The following is a 27573-nucleotide window of genomic DNA, read 5'->3' as shown; positions in this document are numbered from 1 at the left end:
GTATCAAACTAATTATGTCCGCTTTCTGAATTCTCATTCCTTGTCATGTTCCAGATCTCACGTCAGTATAGTTCTTCCCTCTACACGCCAGCCTGCGTGAGCTAAAACGCGTGTATTTCGGCCTCCACTAGTAACACAGTGTTGGCTCTTCTGCCAACACAACATATGAGAATCGTGTTTAGCTTCTGTACATGGGAATTAAGACAGGGCACTCCTAATTACCTTATCTAGTGTTGAAGCCACATTTACCAATCATGACCAGGTAAACCACCGAATCATCCACTATTGGTCTATTGTTAATACCCATTAGCTTTGTCATGTTTGTTTCCTGTGACGAGCAAAATGTTCTGAAAAGCGGAATTCTACGTGCCCTTGCGATAGAGCGGTCCTAAATTAGTCTAACGCGATGTTCGATATGTATTAACATGAACGGTAAAACACGAAGAACAAACCCGTATTCCCGCACTGACAACACCATGCTAGCTGCTAACGCCGAACAGCGCTGCTCAGTCGCCACTGGAGTACTGGTTTGTTCTTCGTATTTTACTGTCCCTGTTAATACATATCGATAACACAAACATCACATTAAACCAACTTGGGACCGGTCTGCACAGACTGATTTATTCCAACACATGCAAACTCTTATGTTGCTTGTATACTAAGTGGTCAGTTACAAGTGTTAATCACCGCAGAATGGATATGCCTGCTGTTTATACTTAGGCTATAACAGTTTTACAGGGTTGGTGCCATTGTGCTGTTTATTCTGATACAGTTTAATCATTCTAGATGTTGTGTAATGTTGTCTACAGTACGCTTTGGTGAAAATATTTGCTGTTTGAGTAAATGTGTGTTTCCGTACTGCTGTGTGTGTTGGTGTTCAATTTGAAACTCCTGTCTTATGTGCTTCATGTGTATTGCAGTGTTCTGTCATAGGGCTGTATCTGTCTGTATTCATCATCTAATGCCCTTGAGACATCATCATCGATTATATTTATTATCTCCCACTCGCCTTTGCTTCTTTACATTGCAGCCCGAAATCGAATGGTTATGTCTCTAAGGAAGGTTTCAAACACCACGCACAGTGTTTCCACTGATGTGGTGTTGAAAACTCCTCATACAATTACCAAGATACTTCTCTGCCCTCGCCACATGATGTTCCTATTTGTCACCAGATATACTCGGTGGGACCACGCACTGGCTGCAAAACAGACCACAGACTCAAGGATCGCACAATGTCAAGTTCACCTGAAGTGTATCATATTGAGTCTGGCCAGGTTGTGCATGATCGTGGCAGCCCTATCAGTCGTTGTTCTGATTTTTTCGTCAAAGGATAGTCGTTCGTCGAGTTGTACACGAAGGTATCGTATTTTTCGTTGTCTGTGTATGCTAATGTCGTGTAGTTTTATGGTTGGATTACTTTGTAGTGTTCCTTTGAGTAGAATATAAGCTGTTTTGTGTAAAGCCATTTATAGTTTATTATGTTTGGCAGTGGCTGATGCTTGTCCCTAGCTGTGTTGACCAATGTTTGAGTTGCGCTCTGGAGTCCGCCCTGTTGGCACTGGTCCGCGGCTCGTGGTCGTGCGGTAGCGTTCTGGCTTCCCACGCCCGGGTTCCCGGGTTCGATTCCCGGCGGGGTCAGGGATTTTCTCTGCCTCGTGATGACTGGGTGTTGTGTGCTGTCCTTAAGTTAGTTAGGTTTAAGTAGTTCTAAGTTCTAGGGGACTGATGACCATAGATGTTAAGTCTCATAGTGCTCAGAGCCATTTGAACCATTTTTTTGTTGACGCTGCTGTCCCCATCCAATTTATGTAGGAGGGGTTAAAGGCGATATCCCAAAAGATGGGGCACAGATTGACCCTTGTGGGCAACCTTTGGTGATTATTTTAACCACTTCCTGACTTCCCGTGTACCATTCAACCACCCTGTTTCTACAGTACTCCGAGAGGATACGGTAGAGGGCCTTAGGTACCTGGATCTGACTCTCACAAACTATGCAGGCAACCAGTGATTATATAAGGCGCCCGAAATGTCTATAGGAATAGCAGCTGCGTATTTGTTTTCTATGTTATGAACAGCGGTTAGTGCCTTTTTTGGTGCGTCATATATAGATTTTACCGTCTTGAAAGAGAATTCATGTGGACTAAGCCCAAGCAGATCCTTGTGCTATTGCAAGCAAATTGTTCCTGGTCCTTGGCCAAGGTGTTAATTATGCGTATAGGTCTTTAAGTTTTTTGGATCTGAGGCATTCTTGTTCTGTAATTTTTTAATTATTACGACATTTGCTGTTTGCCCGACCGAGACTCGAACTCGGGACCTTTGCCTTTCGCGGGCAAGTGCTCTACCATCTGAGCTACCGAAGCACGACTCACGCCCGGTGTCACAGCTTTACTTCTCCCAGTATCTCGTCTCCTACCTTCCAAACTTTACAGAAGCTCTCCTGCGAACCTGGTTGTTTGCATTCAAATGTAAGAGTTTCATCGATGTCGGGTATATCAAGACATTTAGATCTCTCTTCACTGAGACGTGGGACTTAGGGAAAGCAGGAAAGGTGTGGACAGGGCCTAATCATTCGCCGTTCGTTGCACAGAAAACACATACTCTTCATTAAAAAAAAACCTCTCAACAATCATTTTTAAAAGAATTTATTACACTGGCGGCTGAAAGCCCTATTAGAAGATCTGCAAGTTATTGTCGGCATAAGGCCACAAGCAATGTTACACACAATCAACGGCTGGGGCTGATTAAGAAGGATGAAAGTTATTCGTCGGCTGAAGGCCAGAAGCAACTTCAAAAATACACTACTGCTGAAGGAATGAATTACCAATAAGGTGGACAATTACACGTTAAAAATACCCCAAACCTTTTTAACCATCTTGATAACTGTAACAAGTTATAATGATGGCTGAAAGCCTTATCAAGACAGAACTGGAACTATTTGTCGGCTGAAAGCCACAAGCAATGTTACAAACAATTAACAGCTGATGGCCAACAGCAATTTCAGAATACACAACAGCTGAAGACCTCAATTACAAGTGAGCAAGGCAGTTACACATCAACAAATATCAAGAATTTACTTCTTCACAATCAAAATGGTAACAATCTATAGTAACGGTTGAAGGCAAATTCTTTATCGGCTGAAGGCCACAAACAATGTTACACACAATCAACGGCTGAAGGCCTGATTAAGGATGTTGAAAATTATTCGTGGGCTGAAGGCCAGAAGCAATTTCAGAATACACAAGGGCTGATGGCCTGAATTAGCAATAAGGTGGACAATTACACTTTAAAAATTTAAAATCCTTTCTAATAATCTTAAAAACTTGTAACAAGGTATAGTGACGGCTGAAGGCCTCACTAAAACACAATTGAAAATTATTTGTCGGCTGAAGGCCACAAGCAATGTTACAAACAATTATCGACTGAAGGCCTGATTAAGATTGGAATCTGAAGGCCACAAGCAATGTTAGAAACAATTAATGACTGAAGGCTGGAATTACAAGAGGAGAAGGCAATAACATGTTAAAACATAAGAGTAAATTTTAAACAATTATGACCACTTGTCCAAATAAGACAGATTGATCCACAGACAGTGCTCCTTGGATCGACCTAAAGAGGGTGACGACAGCTGTGTAAGCGGTGAGACACGCAACCGAGAGTAGTACTCATGTAACAGGATGGCAACTCACATGATGGGTAGCGTAAACGCTGATCGATCCACTAACCAATCCGCCTAACGTCTGATCACCAGTACAGCGATGGAGTATTTTTAGGCAAGGGCGAAGATATGGACTGCACCACGTCTTCAGAAACACACCCAAGGCCGAAGGAAACATTAGAACGAACGTATACCTCCCAAAACATATCCACAGTACAACTCAAGACGCTGTCGAACTACACGCCATGTCGGACATCATCAACACGCCGAGGAAAAGTACACTGCCGGGAAAGTACGCTAGCCTCCAGGTCAGGTAACTGGAGCGTTAGCGGCCACAAGGCAGAAAATACCGCTGGTTGCACTTCAGTAATTAGAATAACACTGAAGCCAAACTAACATCAACGAGTAGAAGGCAGCTAATAGCTTCCGCCAACCAAACAGACACCACTTGTTTCGGTTGGTCTGGGAGCAGCAACACACAAACAACAGTGAGATCTCGAACAGTGGAGGTTTCAGTACTGGACGTGATTCACTCAACTTCAAACGCCCTGCGTTCTGTCGCCGGCTACAGCGACACCCCCGGGATAACAAGGCCGTCCAACAGTGATAGTGACGTCACACTAAGCGGCCCATAGCCGACGCAGCAGTCCACGGACACCTCCGTACAGACGCGCCTGATGCTAACGATCTTCTGTCTGTCATACAGAAAGGAGCCAACTATAATTCGAACCAAAGACCAAATTATATGTATTCTTGTAAACAGCATAAAGGTTCATAACGAAATACCGATTACATATACGGGCAGGAATAGGTTCTAGAACTCCTCTGAAAAGTGTTTATCTTCAGTACCAGAATGAACATCAAACTGTCAGGTTTTCTAAATAGAAAAGCACTTTGTTAGTAACAGACAGCGATAATGAGACTTGCAGTTGGCGATTTCTACGTGGAAAAGGAAATAAGCTGTAGAGAGATTGAAAATGGCAAGTAAAGAGAGCCTCAGCCTTTTGCTCACATTCTTACATGTAATGCACTTGGTTGTTTTTCATTTCCTTACCTTTCATAACATTTTTAATATTGTTTCAAGAAGTGTATCTTCAATAGCAGAGTGAACTTCAAATTGTCAGGCTTTTCTTAAAGGAAAGAGCAGTCCCTTAGCATCACAGTTCAAGACAGAATATTGTGTTCAGTGATGTCTATGTTAAAAGGAGTATATTTGATATCTATCTTTTGTTTCCATTCTTTATTACTGGGGATACACTTGTAAAAATTCTTGAAAAGAGCTGTCACCATGAACATATGAGTAAATTCACAATAGTCATGTGTTTTATGAGATAAAGCGAACTCTTGTTAACTTATTGTAAACGAAAGTTGTGAGGGTTTTGCTATGTATGACAGTGTTTAAGATAATTTACTTTGAGTGTAATAGCTTGAAAATGTTAAGTCCTGCTGTCAGTTGGCATTTGTCACCACCTGTATGCGAGTTTTAAAGCTAAATAGTGTTCTGACAATTATAAAATGGTGGCAAAGTTCCTCAATCGATTAAACTTATTCCTGCCCGTATATGTAATCGGTATTTCGTTATGAACCTTTATGCTGTTTACAAGAATATATATAATTTGGTCTTTGGTTCGAATTGTAGTTCGCTCCCTTCTGTATGACGGAAAGAAGATCGTTAGCATCAGGCGCGTCTGTACGGAGGTGTCCGTGGACTGCTGCGTCGGCTATGGGCCGCTTAGTGTGACGTCACTAACACTGCTGGACGGCCTTGTTATCCCGGGGGTGTCGGCTGCAGCCCCTCGGTCCGACAGTGCCTGCACGCCGCGAGCAGTCGCAGCCTGCCCTCGCGCTGTGGACCTCCTCGCTGCTCTGTCCGAAGCCGAGTTGCCGGACACACACGACGACCTGGAATACTAGCTGTGGCGCCAAAGATAGTACCACAAGACTGGCTATCGATAACCACTGCTGCTGCCACTCGCGGACAAACAATACTAGCAACTCAGTGGCACCATTAACACAAGAAGGAATGAAGACACCACTACCGCTATTACACGACATCAAGTTATGAGCGGCAAGAACGCCAGCCGCACGTGGCTCATTCACTGTAATCGAATTCTACTCGTCCGTGGGCCCTCGTAAAGTCTTTGCATACATATTCTGGAGTGAACTTTTCGCCCCTTCTGGTGCAGATTTTGTATAGTAACGCAGATAGTTCTGTAATGTCTGTCGGTATATTGTCTGATTTCAGCAAAATACTTTCAGCCTGCTCGGTCGTTGCATAGGAGATTGTGGCACCTTCTGAGTTGCCAATGCTAATCAAAAGTTGCAGTGCTGTTTGAAAGGCGTCTCTGTTTTCTATTCTCGAAAGACGTATATTTTCTTCCAAACTTCAAAATTTCGTCTGTTCCCCAAGTTCCGTGTTCTTTTTCTGGGTCTGATCATTCTTTTGCAGTCTGCTAGGGCTGTGATTGTGTTATGGGTAGCTGTATTTCGTGTTTTGTGTTGCACTCTTGTTTACGTTCGAGCTTTGTAGCCGAAGTTGTGTTGGGTTGTCTGTCTGTGTTCCTCTGGAATCTTCGCTTCCAAGCAGTTTACGTGTTGTGATATTGTGTGCTGCGTTATTTGTGTTTGACAACCATCCTGAGATGAACGTCACTGGTTTGATGTGGTCTTGATATTTTTGTGTTGTATACCCTGTTGTGTTTCAGTGTGTCCCGTTTGTGTTGTCTGACGGTGCTTGTTCAAATGTCTGTGTTTTGTGTGTATCGCTGAGGGTCTGCAAGTTTCGTGAGCTGTGTAGTTGTTGGTGTACATGTGGTCATTAATTTCGTATTGTTCTTGTTTGTCATATCTACGCTTTCCACTACCATTACAAACTAATTCTAGTTCCAGTTCTTCTGTTCTTAACAATAAGGATATCTGCGGGGTAGCTCATTGGTACATTTCACGTTTTAGGTGCCTTGCTACCCCATAGTCCATGGCACCTTGCATTCACAGTAGGTCGATGTGTTCGTTGTCTGTCATGTCACTGAAACGCGTCGTTGGCAACCAATGACGGTAGGATTTCGTTATCATAGAACGTCTCCTGGAGGAAGCCCATTTGTTGCCGCCATGCCATTCAGCGCGCCCTAGTAGCTGGAGGGTTATGTTTCCGGCGGTGAATGTCTTCGTACGCGCTGTCAAGATACGTGGAATGAATGTCCTCTTGGCATGATGTGGTCTTAGTAAGCACAGTTTTGATATTTCGTGGTCTGTGTTAGAGATCAGTTTTTCATGTAACTGTTTGTGTGTAGGGTTTCAGGATCGCCTGCTTTGTTGGAAGTGCGGTTTCTGTACATACATGGTACGCTATCAACCGCCTTATCAGTGCAGTCGGTGTGAATATGTCCAAGTTGGGAGTACTTGCAGTGGACTGCTTCGTCTAGCCCACGGCACTTAACTGGGTGCCCTGAGTCATAGCAGGTGTAGCAGTTCTGGACCCATGTGTTTATTCTAATCGCCCACAAATCGATGAATACCCGTTCTCTTTGCTTAACGAAGAAGTGGGCTGGAGCACCATCATGTAGTAGCCACACAACCCTTCGAACCATCAATAAAATGGCTCAAATGGCTCTGAGCACTATGCGACTTAACTTCTTAGGTCATCAGTCGCCTACAACTTAGAACTAATTAAACCTAACTAACCTAAGGACGTCACACACATCCATGCCCGAGGCAGGATTCGAACCTGCGACCGTAGCGGCCGCTCGGCTCCACACTGTAGCGCCCAGAACCGCACGGCCACTCAGGCCGACCGAACCATCAATAGCACTTCTTTCATCAGGTGAGACAAAGTCACCCGCGGAAAACGCCGATAGTTGCGTCCTGTTAGGGGACGTGGAAAGAAGACTGGTCTCAAAATATGGTCGCCAGTTATCCCAGCCCACACATTCCAGCTGCACCGATGCTGATGATTCGCTGTCACCATACCGTGGAGGCGCTGCATACTACCCCACAGGTGAAAATTATGAATGTCGAACGTACCACTCCATGTAAAGCTGGCCTCGTCTGTGAATAGGATGGATGACAAAAGTTTTAGATTCGTGGTTGCCTGATCAAGAAACCAGTGACAAAACTGCTCCAAATGTGGAAATCTGTCGCTAGTAAGCCCTGCACACGCTGTAAGAATCGAGGGTAGTAACATTTGTCGTGGAGACTGTGCCACAGTACCCTGTTCAGGAGGACCCATTACCTGCTATTGACGCGGAAGTTGCCTCCCACAGTGTGAAACACATTTCCCCCCCCCCCCCCCCCCAAGTCTGGTGGCCGGACATTTCGGTCACTTCCTTCATGAATTCCTGTTTCCTGATATGATGCTATCTCAGACAAACGGCGAAACACTGTTCCAAGCGTTGAATACCGTGACTGTTATCGGCGGGGGTAATTTTTCCGATACAACCTTGTTGCCCACCGCCCGTTGCCATTTGCCCTTATGTAAATAAACACCACGTCAAGCAAGCTTTCGATTCGAATACTGAACCATATGTACAATGCTTTATCACACCCTGTACAAGATGAGTCAGCAAGAGAATTGAATCGGATATAACATTAGCCATTACTATGGAAGGAGAGGGCGCTACGGAATGATGTATGATGAACAATACTACCCTAATAAAACAGAACGATCCGTACTGTAACTGTGGCTGGATGGTCCCGCGCGAGGTAGATCACATTCTCTATAACAGTGTATGATTGAATAAAATGTCTCCAGCATGGAAATCATGCATTTCTGGATATAAGTTCATTAGATCCTTTTTCTTCCGTACCCTCCCATCGATCAGTATCTAGAATTTGTGCACTGTGGGAAAAATCGTCCTGTAGCATGAGTACATAAAATTCCGCTTTAAAGGTCGTTTTGTTTTGTGTAGGGAAACAAAGCTTCGCTGGGGACCCCTGAAGATATCTGTATGTCCGATTAACACACTCCATGCGATACAATGTACTGTATTTCCTACGATACAAATCACAAGGTGGTTCAAGAGGTACATAAAGAGCTTCGACAGCAGACAGATCCGTTCTTGGAATGCTAGTCGGTAACCTCAATATTTCAATCCATCTTACCTGCACAATGCTCACAGCATAGCTCATTGTAGCAGAGAGCTCCTCCTCTGCTAAGGCGTCTGGCATGAGAAGGTCAGGGTTCACGCCGATGATAGTGCTGATGAAGTTGCGGATGGTTGCCAGCAACATTGGAGGGTGAACCTCAGTAGCTGCACCTCTGGTCCTGGCGAGCCGCTCGCACACGAAGAGACCACCATCGTGGAAAGCCTCCAGAAATCCCTTCAGAATCTGTAACACCAGCAGTTGTCTATCCCATAGCATGCACTGCAAACTGCATGGAAATAGGAATTGTGTACCACAGTGTTCTACCTTGCGTCCTTTGTAGTTTCTAATATACACTTTCAGAAAAAATAGATTATTACAGTCTTTTATAGGTTTCCATTTCACTCAAGATTTATTGTTACAAGAGTGCATATGCAGTATATGAAATGATTACAATTAAAGATAAATAGCACAAGGAGTTCTGAGGTACGACATACTGAAACACCCACCATATTAATATGTGGTGTAGCTGTCATGGGCCCCGATGCAGACACTGACTCCGGCATCCAGCCGACAGGACAGATGGCCAGTTCTGTACTGAGATACGTTACGCTTGCTCGGCCTGCTCACTTAGCTGTGAAACAGTTGTTAGCTGACCCATCACGCAAGTCACCTCTTGTCCCATCATATCCCACACATGTCTCATTCGAGAAAAGTCCAAGGATATTGCTCTCCAGAGAAGTTTCTGCACATTTTACAGAGCACATTGCAGTTCATGGGCAGTATGTGGGGAAGGACTATCCTGCTGGGACAACGCATCACCTTTGTATTGCAAAAATAGCAAAAGACCATTAGTAACAATATTATGCACACACCGAGCGCTTGTTAGCATCCTATAGCGATTCACCATCAAAAGTGAAAGGTTGTAGCTTATCACATCCCAGACCATAAGGCCGGCAGTGGGACCAGTGTGTCTTGGACGAATGCATTCTCAGAGACAGCGCTCACCAGGTGTACATCGTGGCGCAAGCGACCATCATTTGCATGCAGACACAATCTGTTTTCATTGCTGAAGACCACGGCGCGTCATTCCATCTCGAATGCGATTCTCTGACGCCACCAGTCAAGCCGTGCACTTCCGTGCTATCGCGTGAGAGGAAGAGATGCTGGAGGTGTGTGTGCCTGTGGTCTCACTGCCAATAACCGATTTGACATGGTTCATATTACCGTCGTTTAGCCCCCAAGCCCTCTTATCTGTTCTGTGGTAGCTGTACAATGTGTTACTACTGTTCTTACAGTACAATGACCATGGTGGACGTCTGTGCTACATGGATGTCAAGAACATCATCTGCAGTGCGATTACGATCACATGACAACTGACACCAACATCGCTGCACAACCTTAGAAGCACGTCGAACTTATGTGCCAATTCTAGCAAAGGATCATCCCGAAACTCGAAAGACCACAATTTTTCAAGCACGCTCAGTTGGCTGTGCAAACACGAGTGCATCTCTGTGGCATGGGTGCCTGCTTGTATCACACTTTTGCACCACAGATATGCATAACAGAGTCACCAATAATGTATTTTCCTATGTTACTTACAACAGCCTACAAACGTTGGGGTAACTTTTCTATTCCGCGACTGTGGAAAGCACTTGGTTTTGAGGTGAAGAACATGTCAAGCCATGTTCGAAGCGCATTTTCATCCTGAAAAGTCCTTGAAGCATGTTTGGTAAAGAACGAAAAATCCCAGAGCGCAACATCAGGTGAATAGGATGAGTAAGGAGTGACTTCCCTGCCCAGCTCCTGCACAGTGTTTTTCTGTCTGTCTAGAAGGATGCGGGCAGACGTTGTTATGGAGTACCATCACTTCACGCAGTCTTCTTGGCTGTCGTTCTTGGATTACGTCTGTAAGACGCCTCAGTTGTAGACAGTAAATGCCAGCAGTGATGGTTACACACCGCCAAAGCAATTCGTGGTACACCACACACTTGCTGTTCCACCAGGTGCACAACAACATTTTTTTTTTTTTTTTTTTTGGTGGATGCATGCAGATTTTTGTATGGGGAGTTTCTACTTTGTTTGGGCTCAGCCATTCATGTCTTTTCTTTATTTTAGCATTACCCCCAGTACCAATAAATGACAGGAACGCTCGCTGTTGTTCACAAGCCAATTGACGACATGCAAGCAAAAATGCACAAATGGTCAATTGCTCATTTTTGTGATGCTGCCTAAGAGCAAGCAGTAATCACATACTCAGTTTCTGAACCTTCGCCATTGCATGCAAATATGGCACGATGGCGGACTGATATCAAAGTTCATGACTTTTTCCACTTCTCGCATACACTGATGTGGATTAATGCGTTTAAACGAACTTTATAAAGCCCCAAAGATCTTCCTAAACGTGGAGAGTCACTAAAGTCAAAACGATATGACTTAAAACGAGAAAACCATTATCTTGTCGTCGTCTGTCCAATGGTATTTTTCCCCATACACCCTGAAAATATTTCTGGGTTCCTCCCTAGCTGTCCCCCCATCTACTGAAATTAAACAAAAATAATAAGTCGGAAATGTTCCTAATCCTCTGTTCATCCACTCATTACCTCCAAAAGACAAAATGATCACATGTAAACTCAAAAAGCGGCAGTGAACTACAGATAAAAAATGACAATCGACAAATAAACTCATAGCAATTGGAATACCAAAATTAAAAACAAAAACTCTTACGAACTTAAGTCCCAACCTAGTATTTTTCATCTCGACCAGAGTGACTATGTTTTTGTAGTAAGAAATTTAACTTGTTTATTTTGGATTCCTAGCTTACGTGTTATGCTTATAATATAATGAATATGACAATAACAGTATAGTTGAAGGGTATCAGTCCTCTGAAATATGATCTTGAGATTTTGATCTTAAACAATCTTCAATCTCTGTAGGGTGTGAATAAAAATTTCTTCACGAGCTCCGATTGTTTTCATTTCTGTCTTGTGTATTTTGCCTATCCTTGCAAATCCTTACAAATAACGGAAGATTACTAGCTCCAACAACGCAAGTTAGACTGGTTCACCACCGAGCTGCCTGTGGGCTTCCTGTGAACCCATTAGGTCTTCCAGCTGCTTACCTAGGCTGGTTAACTTACCTCAGAGTGGAACGTCGGGTTTATGAGTTTCCGGTGCACCTTCCACCGGCTGGCATCGATGGTGACTAACCCGTCGCCGCCGAACATCCGCATGGCATTGGTGCAGATGGCACCACGGTCTACCAGCTTTGACGTCAGCAGGATGTGCTGCACATCGTCTGGGTGCGCCACCAATACCACCAACATTGGGCCCACATAAAGCCTGCCACAGGACATCAAGCGCACTCACATGTTCATTTGTTGATATGGCAGACAAAATAGCTGTACATATATAACAACTACAACGAGTGTGACACAGCAGTTCAGGAACATGACAATACACCAGTGAGGAGATCTACAGGACTGTATAAGATGTGTACAATGCACTAAGAATTCATTATGATATAACTTCTTCAAATTCTGTAATAAAAGTTCCTAAACAACTTGGCACCGAGTCAAGGACGGAATGCCTCTGTTCTTGGAGATCTCAATAAATAATTCATGTGTCTTTGACCACAAACGTTCATTAGCAGTAATGGAGGTTGGGAATGAGCAAGTGCTACCAAACAAGCTACATCTACATCTACATCTATATGGATATTGTCTGTTGGTGTGTAAGGGGCGAGCTTTGCTTTAAATTTCCGTTTCCTAAATCTTCGCGATTCAAATTAAGTTCTTCTGAAGTCGCACACACAGGTACTTGATAGTGTTCTTACAAGAACTGCCTTGCACTTTCCACGTCTTCATCGGTATGTGCTGTACACGGGCGAACAGCTCTGGAATCGTCTTGTAGTGAATCTTTGCCTTCACTAAACCTTTTGTGCCACTCGAAATCATGACTTCTTGAACGTGCCACGCGTGCATATGCTTGCTGAATCATTGTTCACGTTTCACTAGGGGTTTTCCCGAGCTTAAAGTATAACTTAATGTTCATTCTTTGCTCATAATCAGCATCCATTGTATCACCGTAACTAATACGTCAATAACGCAAACAGTGCGTTGCTAATCACAGCCCTGTCAGTTCGTTAGTTTTCGGAGAAACATGGCCAAGGTCATCTCAAAGATGCACACATATCAGGAAATATAAAAACAGCATTTCTTTCTTTCTAGTACTGCAAACGCACAAATAAAATATCTCTCCTGGAAATTTTCTGGCAATGGAGCATGTGGCGTTAAATATCCATGTGGATTATTTTGACAATAATGCAAGATATTGCCATTTGTTATTGGTCATGTAAGATTTTTGACACGCTATATGAAGATGCATAGGAATAGTTCTGATTTGAGTCGCCATGCACCGTTGGCTGTAGTTGCGTGCGTGGATGCTAAATGAGACAAGTTACATCAGCTGTCTTCTTCTCGCTGAGAAAACCAAAGGGTGACAGTTGCAGGCAGGATAGCGTAGCGTGTGGATGTAGCTGTGTCATGACTGCCGATGGTAATATTTTTTTAGTACTGAATCTGTGCATATTCGAGTGAAAATTAGTGTGGCGGAGTTATATGTGTCATACAGTTATCTCCAGATATTGCGCGGTTTGGAAAGCATGGTTATCCAACATTAGTGTATGACGGAAATTGCAGCCAACTTAGTAATAAGTTAATTCTATCTCAAAGGAGACGCAAAGGCCAGGGCAATTATCGTTGTGCACTCTTCAACTACAGCACTGTAGCATCTACAATAAAACACTCTATATATGCACTATATGATGCAGTTTTTTTTTCTTTATTGTTATTTTCAAACCTGGGTACAGGTAGGCCAGCAGCTGCATGCTACGCCGCTCTTTGGCCTCAGAGAAACACACAAGAGATAAATGAAGACATCGAGAGAAAAAACATGGTGGACATAGAAACGGAGATAACCACTTTTTAAAATACATGGAGCCGTCCATGGGCGTACAGTCCAAGATAATATTTGTTCAGACACTTGGACAGAGACGAATATTGTCACACAGGAACCACTTAAGCACAAAACGACGGCACAAACAAAACACGAGGCGTAGATCTCCGGCGCGAATGTTCACTAACCGTGTACAAGTGCGGGGACCTGCCAAGAAAGGAGGATGGGGGGTGGGAGAGGGCAGGGGAGATAGGGGGAAGGGAGGAAGGGGGACGGGAAGCCTGGGGGAAGAGGGGAGGAGGGAGGAGATGGGGGAAAAGGAAAGAGAAGGGAAGGGTAGGGAGGGAGGGTGCCGAAAGGAAAGGACACAGGAAGTGGGGGGGAGGATCAAAGTTGGTAGGAGGGGTAGATGGAGGGGAGGAGGACATTATCAGGGAGGGGAAGCCACCTTGGGAGAGGGTAAGGAGAGTGGAGAGATGGAGACCGGGTGGGACGTGGGAATGCAGGCGCGGCAGCAGGTGGGGTGGGAGAGGATGGGGGAGACTAGCGGGTGAGGAGGATCGAGTTTGCGTGAGGTGTACAGGATCCGTACCCTTTCAAGGAAAAGGAGGAGGTGGGGGAAGGGGAGGAGATCGTACAGGATCCGCGTGGGGGAGGGGAGACGGATGCGATAGGTGAGGCGGAGAGCATGGCGTTCAAGGATTTGGAGGGATTTATAAAAGGTAGGGGGGGCGGAGATCCAAGCCGGATGAGCGTAACAAAGGATAGGGTGGATGAGGGATTTATAGGTGTGGAGGATGGTGGAGGGGTCCAGACCCCACGTACGGCCGGAGAGGAGCTTGAGGAGACGGAGTCGGGAGCGTGCCTTGGCTTGGATTGTCCGGAGATGGGGAGTCCAGGAGAGGCGACGGTCGAGGGTGACGTCAAGGTACTTAAGGGTGGGAGTGAGGGCGATAGGACGGCCATAGATGGTGAGATAGAAATCAAGGAGGCGGAAGGAAGGGGTGGTTTTGCCTACAATGATTGCCTGGGTTTTGGTATGATGCAGCTACAGTTACAGTATATGTTGCAAATGGTTTCAATGTGCCTCAACGAATACATATAAGCACTGTATCATGTCCTGTTTCAAACAGTGACATTGGCCAGGTTGAAACCGAACAGTGTCAAAGTCAGCTTGAATACGCCATTCCACCATCTCCAAATCTGAATTGGGTTCTGCATATACGATACTTTTGAGATGAACCCATAACCAGACATCGCATGAATTGAGTTTAGTACCTTCCGCCGCGGGTCGAACACGCGCCGGAAGAAATGGACGTGGTCAGCCCATAGAGGGCTCCGCCTCCGCGGCGGCTATTCCGCGCAGCGAGGGCGCCACCGCTAAGCCACGTGCAGACAGCGGCCAATAGCCGCTCCCTCCGGTTTAGTATATAGGGACCCGCTCTACCCTAGTCCAGTCAGTCTGGTACTCGCTCTGGATTTCGTTTCTATCTCGGCGGTACTGCGTTCTGGTAGTTGCTCGTTGTTGACATTTGCCTGGCTCTGGTTCTGAGTGGATTTACTGTTGGTGTTTGGTGTTGTGGTTTCCACAAGCCTCCGTTGTTTGTCTCTTCCTTGTTGTGTCGGTCATAGCCGGTCGTGGTCGGTTGTTGTCAGTTGTCGTTGGTCTGTCGTCCGACTCGTCCTGTGTTCACCCGGTGTTGCGTGCTCCACCGCCGGCGGCTTCCCCACCTGGCGGCTCCGATCCGTAGCCCAAGGCGTTCCCGCAGTTGGTTTTGGTTACTACATTGAGATCCGGTGACTGAGCAGCCTATGCGACTGGACAACAACGTCCGATCCATCAACCAGGATAGACACGATTTAGAGGCGTCCGGTCGTTAATAGCAAAGTGGGCTGGAGCATCATTATGTAGCAGCCACATAGCCCTTCGAATCATGAATGACACAACTTCCAGCAGAGAATGCAAAGTCACCTTCAAGAAACGCCGATAGTTCCGGCCTGTTAGCTGAAGTGGTAGGAAGACTGGTCCCAAAATATTGTCTCCAATTATCCCAGCCCACATATTCCAGCTGCACCGATGCTGATGATTCACAGTCACCATACCTTTGGGTTCTGCATACTACTCCAAAGATGACCGTTAATAAAGCTGTAGATGCGATTCCATGTAAAGATTGCCTCATCTGTGAATGGGATGGATGACACAAATCTCAAAATCGTGGTTGCGTGGTGAAGTGACAAAATTGCTTTTGATGTAGAAAGTATATCGCTTGTAAGACCTGCACACGCTGTAAGTGACTAGGCTAGTAAGATTTGTCATGGACGATGTTCCAGACGATCGTATGGCTTACCCTGTACTGGCAGGCCTACCTCCTGGTACTTAACCGATAGTCGCCTTGCACAATGTTAATCACATTTTCCTCCAGGTCCGGTGTCTGAATATTTTGGTTACGTCCTTCATGATTTCCTGGTTCCTGCAACGTTCCTGTCTCAGAAAAACGGTGAAACACTGTTGCAAACATTGAATGCTGTGGTTGTTGTCGGCGGAGATAGGTCTACTGATACAAGATTGCTGCCTGCGGCACATTGCCATTTGCCTTTCCGTAAGTAAACACCATGTAGGCACGCTCTCGAGCCGAATAATTAGCAATTGTGAGCAACGCTGTATTGCATCCACTACAAGGTCAGTCAGCAAGAGAAGCGAATCGGATACAGCATTACCATTTACTACGGCAAGAGTGGCCGTTAGGGCATGACGTATCAGGAACAGTACCACCCTATAAGAGGAACCCATGCATACTGTAACTGTGGCTGCATGGTACACCGGTATTAGATTGCAGTCTCTGTAACAAAGTGTGACTGAATGGGTGGCCTCTGGCATGGAAACCATGTGTTATACTAAAATGTAGATTTTCACGGCCGGACATATCTTGTCCATTATAATTATCCGGGCTGTTATGCCGTGGTCGGTTGATGAATTTTGTCTCAATTCCCAACGTTTCGTCTCCGACTGCGGGAGACATCATCAAGGGGGTCCGTAGGTCAATGGAAGGTCCAACACACCCACTGGCTCGCTACTGACTGCCGCTAAATTCCGTGTGACGTCACGTGTTTTGAAAACGTCAGTGCAATTGGCCGCTGTCCGTCGCCGTCGATCGCCGTTGCCATCACCCAGTAGTGGACAGGTGGTACACATCTTTTTTAGCACCGGCATCCATATACCGTTTAATTTCACGCCCTTCTCCTTTCGGTTGAAATTATTTGGGTGTTTAGCGATTTCGATTGCCTCCCTGTAGAGCCTTTCGTAGCATCCGCTTGTGGCCGCTAGTACTTGCGTCTCCTCGAAACGAATATTGTGGTTCCCTGGCTGAAAAGCATGCTCAGCAACAGCTGATCGTTCCGTTTCTCCTCTTCTACAATTTCCCTTGTGCTCTTCCAAACGTTTAGAAACAGTTCTTTTAGTTGTACCCACATAAACATCACCACAGCTGCATGGGATCCTATACACTCCAGCTTTTTCCAAAGGTTTGCGAGCATCCTTGGCAGGCTTAAGGTATTCCTGTATCTTCCTGGTGGGCTTGTAAATTACGGTAATATTCCGCTTCGTCAAGATCCTCCCTATTCTTTCCGTTACGTTTTTAACAAACGGCAGGAAAACCTTAGATTTTGCAGTAGCCTGTACGTCAGTATGATTTCTGCGTGGCTGCCTCAACGCACGTTTTATTTCGGCGGACGAATATCCGTTCTTCGTTAGTGCATTGTGGAGATGTTCCATCTCAGCGTCGAGCAACTCAGGTTCACAAATATTTCTAGTTCTGTCCGCTAACGTCTTGATAACACCCCGCTTCTGTTGTGGGTGGTGGTTCGAATCCCGGTGCAAATAACGGTCCGTGTGCGTGGGTTTGCGGTATACTGAGTGGCCCAAACGACCATTTTCGTTTCTAAAAGCAAGCACATCGAGGAAATGTAATTTGCCGTCTACCTCCTCCTCCATTGTAAACTGAATTCTCGAGTTTATGCTGTTTAGATGTTCGTGGAACCGGCTTAGTTCCTCCCTACCATGTCTCCACAGCACAAACGTGTCATCCACGTATCGGAACCAGACATTTGATTTTTTGCTGGCAGTACCTAAGGCCTGTTCTTCGAATTTCTCCATAAAGAAGTTTGCAATTACGGGACTTAGGGGGCTTCCCATAGCCGCGCCATCCGTTTGCTCATAAAACTGTTCATTCCACTTGAAGTATGTGGTCGTCAAACAACACTTAAACAGTTCTAAAATATCGGCAGGAAAAATTCGATCCATCTGTTCCAATATGTCCTCAGGCTGGACCACTATGCCATTTAATCTGGTGATGAAATGTGTCGAATTCTTATATAAGAGTCCGAACGGCCCACATGTGGCTTCAACAGCGAAGTCAAGAACTTGGCTAACGAGTAGGTGGCGAACCAATGGCACTTAGTATCGGCCTTAACGCCGCATTTTCGCCGAATTTTGGGCAATCCATAAAGCCTCGGTGGTGGCGCAACCGAATTGCAGAGACCTTTCTGTACACTCTCTTCAATGGAGGACTTTTTTATTAACCGCGACACAGTTCTGAGAACGTTGTTAGTGGGGTCCTTATTCAGCTTCCTATATGTTTGCGGATCCAATCCGTTTGAAAATGCGTTGTGCCTTTCCCGAATAGAACAGTCGCTTTATCTTCAGAAACTTCGGTATAACGCCGACGGCTCTGCAACGAGACAGGAATGTGAGGGAACACAAAAGCTGCACTCTCTTCTTCTGGAGGCCTTCCAGGCGTCGCACTTCTCTTGACATCTCCGCCCCGTAGAGGCGTCTGATGCTAAAATGTTGACTTTCACGGCCGGAAATATCATGTCCATTATAATTATCCGGGCTGTTATGCCGTGGTCGGTTGATGAATTTTGTCTCAATTCCCAACGTTTCGTCTCCGACTGCGGGCGTTATACCGAAGTTTCTGAAGATAAAGCGACTGTTCTATTCGGGAAAGGCACAACGCATTTTCAAACGGACTGAGGAGGCCTTACTGCTAGAGCGCATTCAGCAGAGCCGACGGGACTTGGCAAGCACAAACTGTAAGTTAATGTCTCTCCATATTACGATCAGTAATAAACTGTGCAGCAGTGACTGGGACAAAATTGATAGACTACTGCATGATACCATGGAGAAGCGTATGTTGACAACGTCTAGTAGACAGAAGAAGTTTGATAATTTGCTACCTAATCAGACTGTTCGGCATTTAGACGTTTCCCGGACCGTTATCAATTTGTCCAAACGTTCGTTATCTGACGATGAGACATCTGTGCTTGCCAAGGGAGGAAATTTTGTTGTTAGGCCCCGTTTTGTGCCCACGGAAGAAATTATAGCCAGTGTAGAAGCAGGAATTCGCAGTGTGGATTCTGTAACAGCTGAAGAAATCGGTATAGAAACAGTGAGAATATTAGCCAATGCAAAACCGCCGAAAAGTAATATAACTGTGGGTGAGAGAAGAGCTTTAAAACTCCTGAATGACGACGATAGTATTTTGGTTCTCCCAGCTGACAAAGGAAGCGCAACGGTGGTTATGGATGTGGCCGACTATCAGAGTAAAATTACTGATCTATTGGATCCGCAGGCATATTGGAAGCTGAATGAGGACCCAAATAACGTTCTTAGAACTGTGTCGCGGTTAATAAAAAAGTCCTCCATTGAAGAGAGTGTACAGAAAGGTCTCTGCAATTCGGTTGCGCTACCACCGAGGCTTTATGGATTGCCCAAAATTCGGCGAAAATGCGGCGTTAAGGCCGATACTAAGTGCCATTGGTTCGCCACCTACTCGTTAGCCAAGTTCTTGACTTCGCTGTTGGAGCCACATGTGGGCCGTTCGGACTCTTATATAAGAATTCGACACATTTCATCACCAGATTAAATGGCATAGTGGTCCAGCCTGAGGACATATTGGTCAGCTTCGATGTGGTATCGCTGTTTACCATTGTTCCACTTAATGATGTATTGGAACAGCTGGATCGAATTTTTCCTGCCGATATTTTAGAAATGTTTAAGTGTTGTTTGACCATCACATACTTCAAGTGGAATGAACAGTTTTATGAGTAAACGGATGGCGCGGCTGTGGGGAGCCCCCTAAGTCCTGTAATTGCAAACTTCTTTATGGAGAAATTCGAAGAACAGGCCTTAGGTACTGCCAGCAAAAAATCAAATGTATGGTTCCGATACGTGGATGACACGTTTGTGCTGTGGAGACATGGTATGGAGGAACTAAGCCGGTTCCACGAACATCTAAACAGCATAAACTCGAGAATTCAGTTTACAATGGAGGAGGAGGTAGACGGCAAATTACATTTCCTCGATGTGCTTGTTTTTAGAAACGAAAATGGTAGTTTGGGCCACTCAGTGTACCGCAAACCCACGCACACGGACCGTTATTTGCACCGGGATTCGAACCACCACCCACAACAGAAGCGGGGTGTTATCAAGACGTTAGCGGACAGAGCTAGAAATATTTGTGAACCTGAGTTGCTCGACGCTGAGATGGAACATCTCCACAATGCACTAACGAAGAACGGATATTCGTCCGCCGAAATAAAACGTGCGTTGAGGCAGCCACGCAGAAATCACACTTACGTACAGGCTACTGCAAAATCTAAGGTTTTCCTGCCGTTTGTTAAAAACGTAACGGAAAGAATAGGGAGGATCTTAACGAAGCGGAATATTACCGTAATTTACAAGCCCACCAGGAAGATACAGGAATACCTTAAGCCTGCCAAGGACGCTCGCAAACCTTTGGAAAAAGCTGGAGTGTATAGGATCCCATGCAGCTGTGGTGATGTTTATGTGGGTACAACTAAAAGAACTGCTTCTAAACGTTTGGAAGAGCACAAGGGAAATTGTAGATGAGGAGAAACGGAACGATCAGCTGTTGCTGAGCATGCTTTTCAGCCAGGGAACCACAATATTCGTTTCGAGGAGACGCAAGTACTAGCGGCCACAAGCGGATGCTACGAAAGGCTCTACAGGGAGGCAATCGAAATCGCTAAACACCCAAATAATTTCAACCGAAAGGAGAAGGGCGTGAAATTAAGCAGGATATGGATGCCGGTGCTAAAGAAGATGTGTACCACCCGTCCACTACTGGGTGATGGCAACGGCGATCGACGGCGACGGACAGCGGCCAATTGCACTGACGTTTTCAAAACACGTGACGTCACACCGCGTCGCGGGAGCGCGCGGACACGGAATTTAGCGGCAGTCAGTAGCGAGCCAGTGGGTGTGTTGGACCTTCCATTGACCTACGGACCCCCTTGATGATGTCTCCCGCAGTCGGAGACGAAACGTTGGGAATTGAGACAAAATTCATCAACCTACCACGGCATAACAGCCCGGATAATTATAATGGACATGAAACCATGTATTGCCGAATATAAGTTGATGAGACCTTTTTTGTTCCGCAGCCTGTCAGTAGTCAATTCCTGGAATTTGTATACGGTAAACAGATTATCCTGTGCGCATTTGTATAGTATTTCAGCCCGCGGAAAAAAACAGAACCATCGATATATTTGGAGTGAATATGATATAAGAACTTTCTCAAATGTTATAGATGCATGCGATAGATATTTTATCGTGAAAATTTGCGGCTCTCGAGATAAAAAAATAAAATACCGTAGGAGATGTGAAGCTGTTCCGCCTCTGTAACGAAAAAGTCGTCGCTGCTGAATTTGCGTTGTGTTGGACCGTGTGCAAAATTCCAGAGGCAAAGTTGTTAATCAAACTATGAAATTAGTTTTGCTAACATCTGAGACATCAGTATTGTATCGTGTCAGGTAAGAACGCATTTTATTTACGACAAACTCCGAGCGCGAGAGTGCTGAATTGGTGGCGCCAGTATTTCAGTTACGACGGCTCGCCTCAATAAGATCGAGAACATTCCCCACACTGCACAAAAGTAAACGTAGGTACAGCCATTACTTGCGCTGAAGTCTAGTAAAATACGTTTTTGATTTTGTGAAAGCCATACTTTATCGACGTATAGGCCTACTACAAGATAACTGTCCTCTGCATGGAGTAAATGATTTTTACACAAATCTTCGTTCTTGCTGCTGCAATCACTCTTCATTCCATTACAATTTTTATTCTGGTTCATGAAGCTCTGCAACGTGTGAACGGAGGATATTGCCAAACCGTCGATACTCTCACGTCAATGCGAACAATCAGACTGTCAATATATGGATAGTTTGACAATATTATTACTACTGAACGTGTGAGAGCCCATTCAGTGCAGATGGAAAAGAGAGCTTCAGATCTGTGCGTATTTATCTGAAATTTAGTAGCTTCATCGCTAACTTAACTTTTACTGATCGCATTGCTAACTTATTTGCTGATACTGATCATGAGAGTAATTTCACTTATTCTCCAGTAATTTAATTTTCATTAATTCGCAACTGCAACTTAATGATGGTAGCCATTGGGTTACATGGTAAATATCACAGCATGAATCCTTCTGGTGTCCAAGCAGCACACTGATAAACAAAACTCGTTTCAATAAAAGTTAAATGGGTTCTGAAACACTACAATTAAATTGGTCTTTCTGAGTTAGCGAACGCGAAATTTCGTAGAATTAGTATTTCTTACAAAAGGACTGTAGTGCGGTAAGATTATACCCCCCTACAGCCCATTCGCAAGTAAGATGAGTATAAAACTACAAGATACACAGTGAAGTGATTATCATTTTGTTGTGTGCCGAAGTTATTGAATATAAAGCCCTGTTATCTTCACCGAGATTTGGAGAGACGTCCAAAATTAGATTGCGGAAATCAATGTGGAACGTACGACTATCGTATGAGTTCGGACAGTGTGCCGAAATGTGGTGTTAATGGGCAATGGTAGCAGACGACGGGCACGAATTCCTTTGCTAACAGCACTACATGGCCTTGTGATCACATCGCCTGGAGCCTAGATGCCTGGAAAACCGTTGCTTGGTATTATGAGTCCCGATCTCCGTTGGTCGCACGGTTCAAGTGCGGTGCAGACTCCTCGACGCGGTGGACCCAAGTTCTGAACAAAGCACTCTGCAAGCCGGTGGTGGCTCCATAATGATGTGAGCTGGGTTTACGTGGAATGGACTGCGTCCTCTGATTCGGCTACTTGGAGACAATTTGTAGACATTCATGGACTTCATGTACCCAAACAACGATGAACCTCTTATGGAAATAGTGGATCATGTCACTGGGCCACAATCGTCCGTGATTCGAAGATCATTCTGGACAGTTGGAGTAAGTGACATTATTCCCATCGAACAATCATGGGACATAGTCGAGGGGGCAGTTCGTGCACAAAATCCCGCATCCGCAAAACACTTTCAATTATTGACCGCTGTACAGGCAGCGTGGCTCAATATTTCTTCCAACGACTTCTGGAGTCCATGCCATGTCGAGTAGGTGCACTACGTCAAGCAAAAGGAGACTACACGTTATTAGGAGATAGTCCATGACATTTTTCACCTCATTGTATATCGTTATGTTGAGTATGCTGGAGAGACTGCCATCTTCCAAGACGGCAACAGCCAAGGGATGGCGACTTCCGCTGCCACAACTGGTTTCCGGGCCTATCGGTTTTTCTTCACGACAGATTCATGTGATGTTAAAACCGTTCAACATAATCGATTTCTGAAAAATCTGTTTTTAGTCTTCATTCTTATTATTTTCTGTAACAAACGTAGAAATAAAAAAAATTAAAAATGTTGACTCTCTCAGTTTCAAGATGCACGCAATCACGTATTTAATTAAATACGGAAGTGAAAGAAATCTCAGTTCGTTTACCTTTCGACGCTTTTCTCGAAAAGTGGTTAAATACGATAAAAAATTCACCAGCATTCCCCTACTGATTCTAATTTTTGAAACTGTTCAAAAATAATGTTCTAATGGGTTATCATACCACTGTTGTAGCATTACGAATAATCACAGCTAAATGGTAAAAACTGAGGTTAGAGAACTCTGTTTCTCGTGTTAATTTGTCCGCTTTTAAGGGCTTCAAGCGGATAAATTCATTTTATGCAGACACAGACATCAGATTACCTACTTTCAATTTTCATTGTTTAATATGAATTAATTGTTGTTTTTCTTCTTCTTTTTCTTGTGCCTTCGTCCAGCATTTACGCATGGTCGGCATGGTTACCGTCGAATTTGGCAGGGTTAATTTTAAGGGGTGGCCGCATGTCCTTCCTGTCGCCACCCCGGTGGATGAGATGATGATGATGATGATGATGATGATGATGAAGACAACACAACACCCAATCCCTGAGTGCAGAAAATCTCTGACCCAGCCGGGAATCAAACCCGGGCCCCTATGCATGGCATTCCATCACGCTGACCTCTCAGCTACCGAAGTTGACACGAATTAATCGTTAATTTTTTAATTTATTACTGTTTCCTTAACTTCCTTCCTCGTTTCCATTATTTCATAGAAACGGCATACAAATATTTAATGTTTCGAAGCAAATGGAGCACTGCACTTCATTCCTACGTCACTTTGTAAAAATATTTCCCAACTAGTGTCGGTGCCAGTCTGCAGTACAACTGTTGTCCGACGTCGACAGCGAGAAACTGCCGTGTAGACCAGGTGGGGACAAGTTCTGCACACTACACGCACACGTGGATCATAAGGCGCGCTACACGTTGTCTCAACAGTACTGTACCAGTTCTTGTACTAAATTCTTGTTTCGTAAATAAAACATCCTTTTCCTGCTGCTAGTTACTCTATTTATCCCATACACGTTTCGCCTTCTCTTGTTCTAAGATATTAACAGTGGCATCTATAAAGATAGAGCTTTGTTAGTTTTAGATTATTAAACAGTTCGCTTCGTGATTTCTTTGTGAAAATAGTAATTACTTACGATTTGCTGATCTGCGTTTCTTCACATCTGGTCTGATGGAGGCGTTTTTTTTTTTTTTTTTTTTTTTTTTTTTTTTTTTTTTTTTTTTTGGTTGATTCTAATTATTTTCGTGTCATTAAAACTTCCAAACCCTGCAAGAAAATTACCACATACGAAAAAAAAGCAGAGGGGAAAATCCTGTTGAATGACCAAGTACATATGCCAAGCCGTTCATTCAATAAACTAATAGAAAAAATAATAGAATAATATTCGCAAAAAGATTTAATATAATAATAATGTTCATATAACCCAACATTTTTACACTCACTCATCGATGAACCCCTCCACAGAATATTAAAACGAAAAGTCAAATCAGCTGTCACCAAAAGCATGCACATACCTCCCAAGCGTACCTGCCGTGGAGAAAAATCAGCATGGTGCTTGTTGTATTCAACAAAGATGCAATTTCTGTATTTCATCGTCAATGCGAAGGTCCAAGGGTTACAGTAAATGTCCCGCTGTTCATCGGAAACGACTACTGGACTCCCAGGAATGGTTCCAAGCAAACAACTTTTGAAGCGTTGCCTCTCTGGACACAAATGAGCATGGTGACTGTTGTATTCGATCCCGATCCGATTTCTGTGTTTCATCGTCAATGTGAATGTCCAAGGGTTACAGTAAACCTGCAGCTGTAGATCGGTATCTACCACTAGACTCCCAGGAATGGATCGAAGCACAGACCGTTATATGCGTTAGTTCCCTCGTCAGAATTCAGCAAGGTGCCTGTTTTACTCAATCCCGATGCAATTACTATGTTTCATCTTCCATGGTTTACAGTATACCTGCAGCTGTCCGTCGGAAACTACTACAGGACTCCCAGGAAAGATGCCAAGCAGAGAACGTTTGAAACGTTACTCGCCTCGGCAGAAGTCGGTATGGTGACTGCTGTATTCAGTCCCGATGCAAATTCTGTGTTTCATCGTATGTGTGAAGAACCACGGGCTACAGTATACCTGCAGCAGTCCATCGTAAACTTCTACTGGACTCCCAGGAATGGATCAAAGCACAGACCGTTTGAAGCGTTACTCCCCGGGACAGAATTCAACATGGTGTCTGTTGTATTCAAACGCGATGAAAATTCTGTGCTTCGTCGTCAATGTGAAGGCCCAACAGTTATAGTAAATCTGCTCCTGTCCATCAGGAACTACCACCTTAATTCCAAGAATGGTTCCAAGCACAGGCTGTTTGTAGCGTTACTCAACTAGACAGAAGTCAGCATTATGCACGTTGTATTCAATGTGGATGCAATTTCTGTGTTTCACCGTCAATTTGAAAATCCAAAGGTTACAGTTAACATGCAGCTGTCCATCGGAAACCATTACTGGACTCCCAGGAATGGAACAAAGCACAGACTGTTTGAAGCGTTAATTCCCTGGACAGATATCAAAATGGTGCCTGTTGTATTCAATCCCCACGCTCTTTCTGTGTTTCATCGTCAGTGTGAAAGTCCGCGGATTACAGTAAATCTCCAGCTGTCCATCGGATACGACTACTGGAGACCCAGAAATCGATCAAAGCACATACCGTTTGAGAGGTTCCTCGCCTGGACACAAGTCGGTATGGTAACTTCTTTACTTAATCCCGATGCAATTTCTGTCTTTCATCGTGAATGTGAAAGTCCAGAGGTTACAGTAAACCTGCAGTTGTGCATCGGAAACAACTACAGAATCCCCTGGAAAGATTCCAAGCACAGACCGTTTTCGAGGCGAGTAACGTTTCAAACGGTCTATGCTTGGAATCAACACCGGGAGTCCAGTTGTAGTTTCCGATGCAGCACTGCAGATTACTGTATCCCTTTGGACTTTCACGTTGACGATGAAACACAGTAATTGCATCGGGATTGAATAAAACAGGCAACATGCTGGTTTCTGTCCGGGGTAGTAACGCTTCAAATGGTCCGCGTCTGATCCATTCCTGGGTGTCCAGTAGTCGTATGCGATGGACAGCTGGAGATTTACTGTAATCCGCGGACCTTCGCATTGACGATAATACACAGAAATAGCATGGGGATTGAATACAACAGGAACCATTCTGATATCTGTCCAGGGAAGTAACGTTTCAAACAGTGGGATTCCAGTAGTAGTTTCCGATGGGCTGGTGCAGATTTACAATAACCATTGGCCCTTCACATTGACGACGAAGCACAGAAATTTCATCGGGTTTGAATACAACAGGCATCTTTCTAATTTCTGTCCAGGGGAGCAACGCTTCAAACGGTCTGTGCTTTGGTCAATTCCTGGGAGTCCAGTAGAAGTTTCCGATGAACTGCTGCAGGTATACTGTAGCCCGTGGTTCTTCACACTGACGATGAAACATAGAAATATCATCGGGATTGAATACAGCACTTACCATACCGACTTCTATCGAGGCGAGTAACGTTTCAAACGTTCTCTGCTTGGCATCTTTCCTGGGAGTCAAGTAGTAGTTTTCGATGGACAGTTGCCGGTTTACTGTAACCCTTCGACCTACCAATTACGATGAAACAGCAAAATTGGATCGGGATTGGAATACAACAGGCACCATGTTGATTTCTTTCCAGGGCTGTAACGCTTCAAATGGTCTGCCAATTAACCCATTCCTGGGAGTCCAGCAGCGGTTCCCGATAGATAGTTGCCGATTTACTGTAACCCATGGACTTTCACATTGACAATGAAACACAGAAAATGCATCCGGATTGAATACAACAGGCACCGTGCTGATATCTGTCCACGGGAGTAACGCTTCAAACGATATGTTCTTGGAACTATTCCTGGGAGTCCAGTATTAGTTTCCGATCGACAGCTACAGGTTTACTGTAACCCTAGGAATTTCACGCTGACGACGAAACACAGATATTAAATCGGGGTTGAATACAACAGGCATCATGCTGACTTCTGATCAGGGAAGTCGTGCTTCAAACGGTCAGTGCTTTGATCCATTCCTGGGGTCCCGAAGTAGTTTCCGA

At 44.7% G+C, this 27573-nt stretch overlaps 1 protein-coding gene across 1 annotated transcript in view; it reads right to left on the bottom strand.

The window, feature by feature from the left end:
* Positions 1-27573, bottom strand: part of LOC124717239 (cytochrome P450 4C1-like) — a 117665-nt gene that overhangs the window by 52704 nt on the left and 37388 nt on the right. Inside the window, exons 2-3 of the mRNA XM_047244041.1 lie at positions 11874-12075; positions 8753-8980 (exon numbers count right to left, since the gene is read on the bottom strand). Coding sequence (XP_047099997.1) covers positions 8753-8980; positions 11874-12075 — 430 coding nt within the window. The remainder of the gene's footprint in view (positions 1-8752; positions 8981-11873; positions 12076-27573) is intronic.

Source organism: Schistocerca piceifrons, chromosome 9 (assembly GCF_021461385.2).
Source record: "Schistocerca piceifrons isolate TAMUIC-IGC-003096 chromosome 9, iqSchPice1.1, whole genome shotgun sequence".
Taxonomy (NCBI): domain Eukaryota; kingdom Metazoa; phylum Arthropoda; class Insecta; order Orthoptera; family Acrididae; genus Schistocerca; species Schistocerca piceifrons.
The sequence above is the reverse complement of the archived record's forward strand: the minus strand, read 5'-3'. Positions and strand labels throughout refer to the sequence as shown.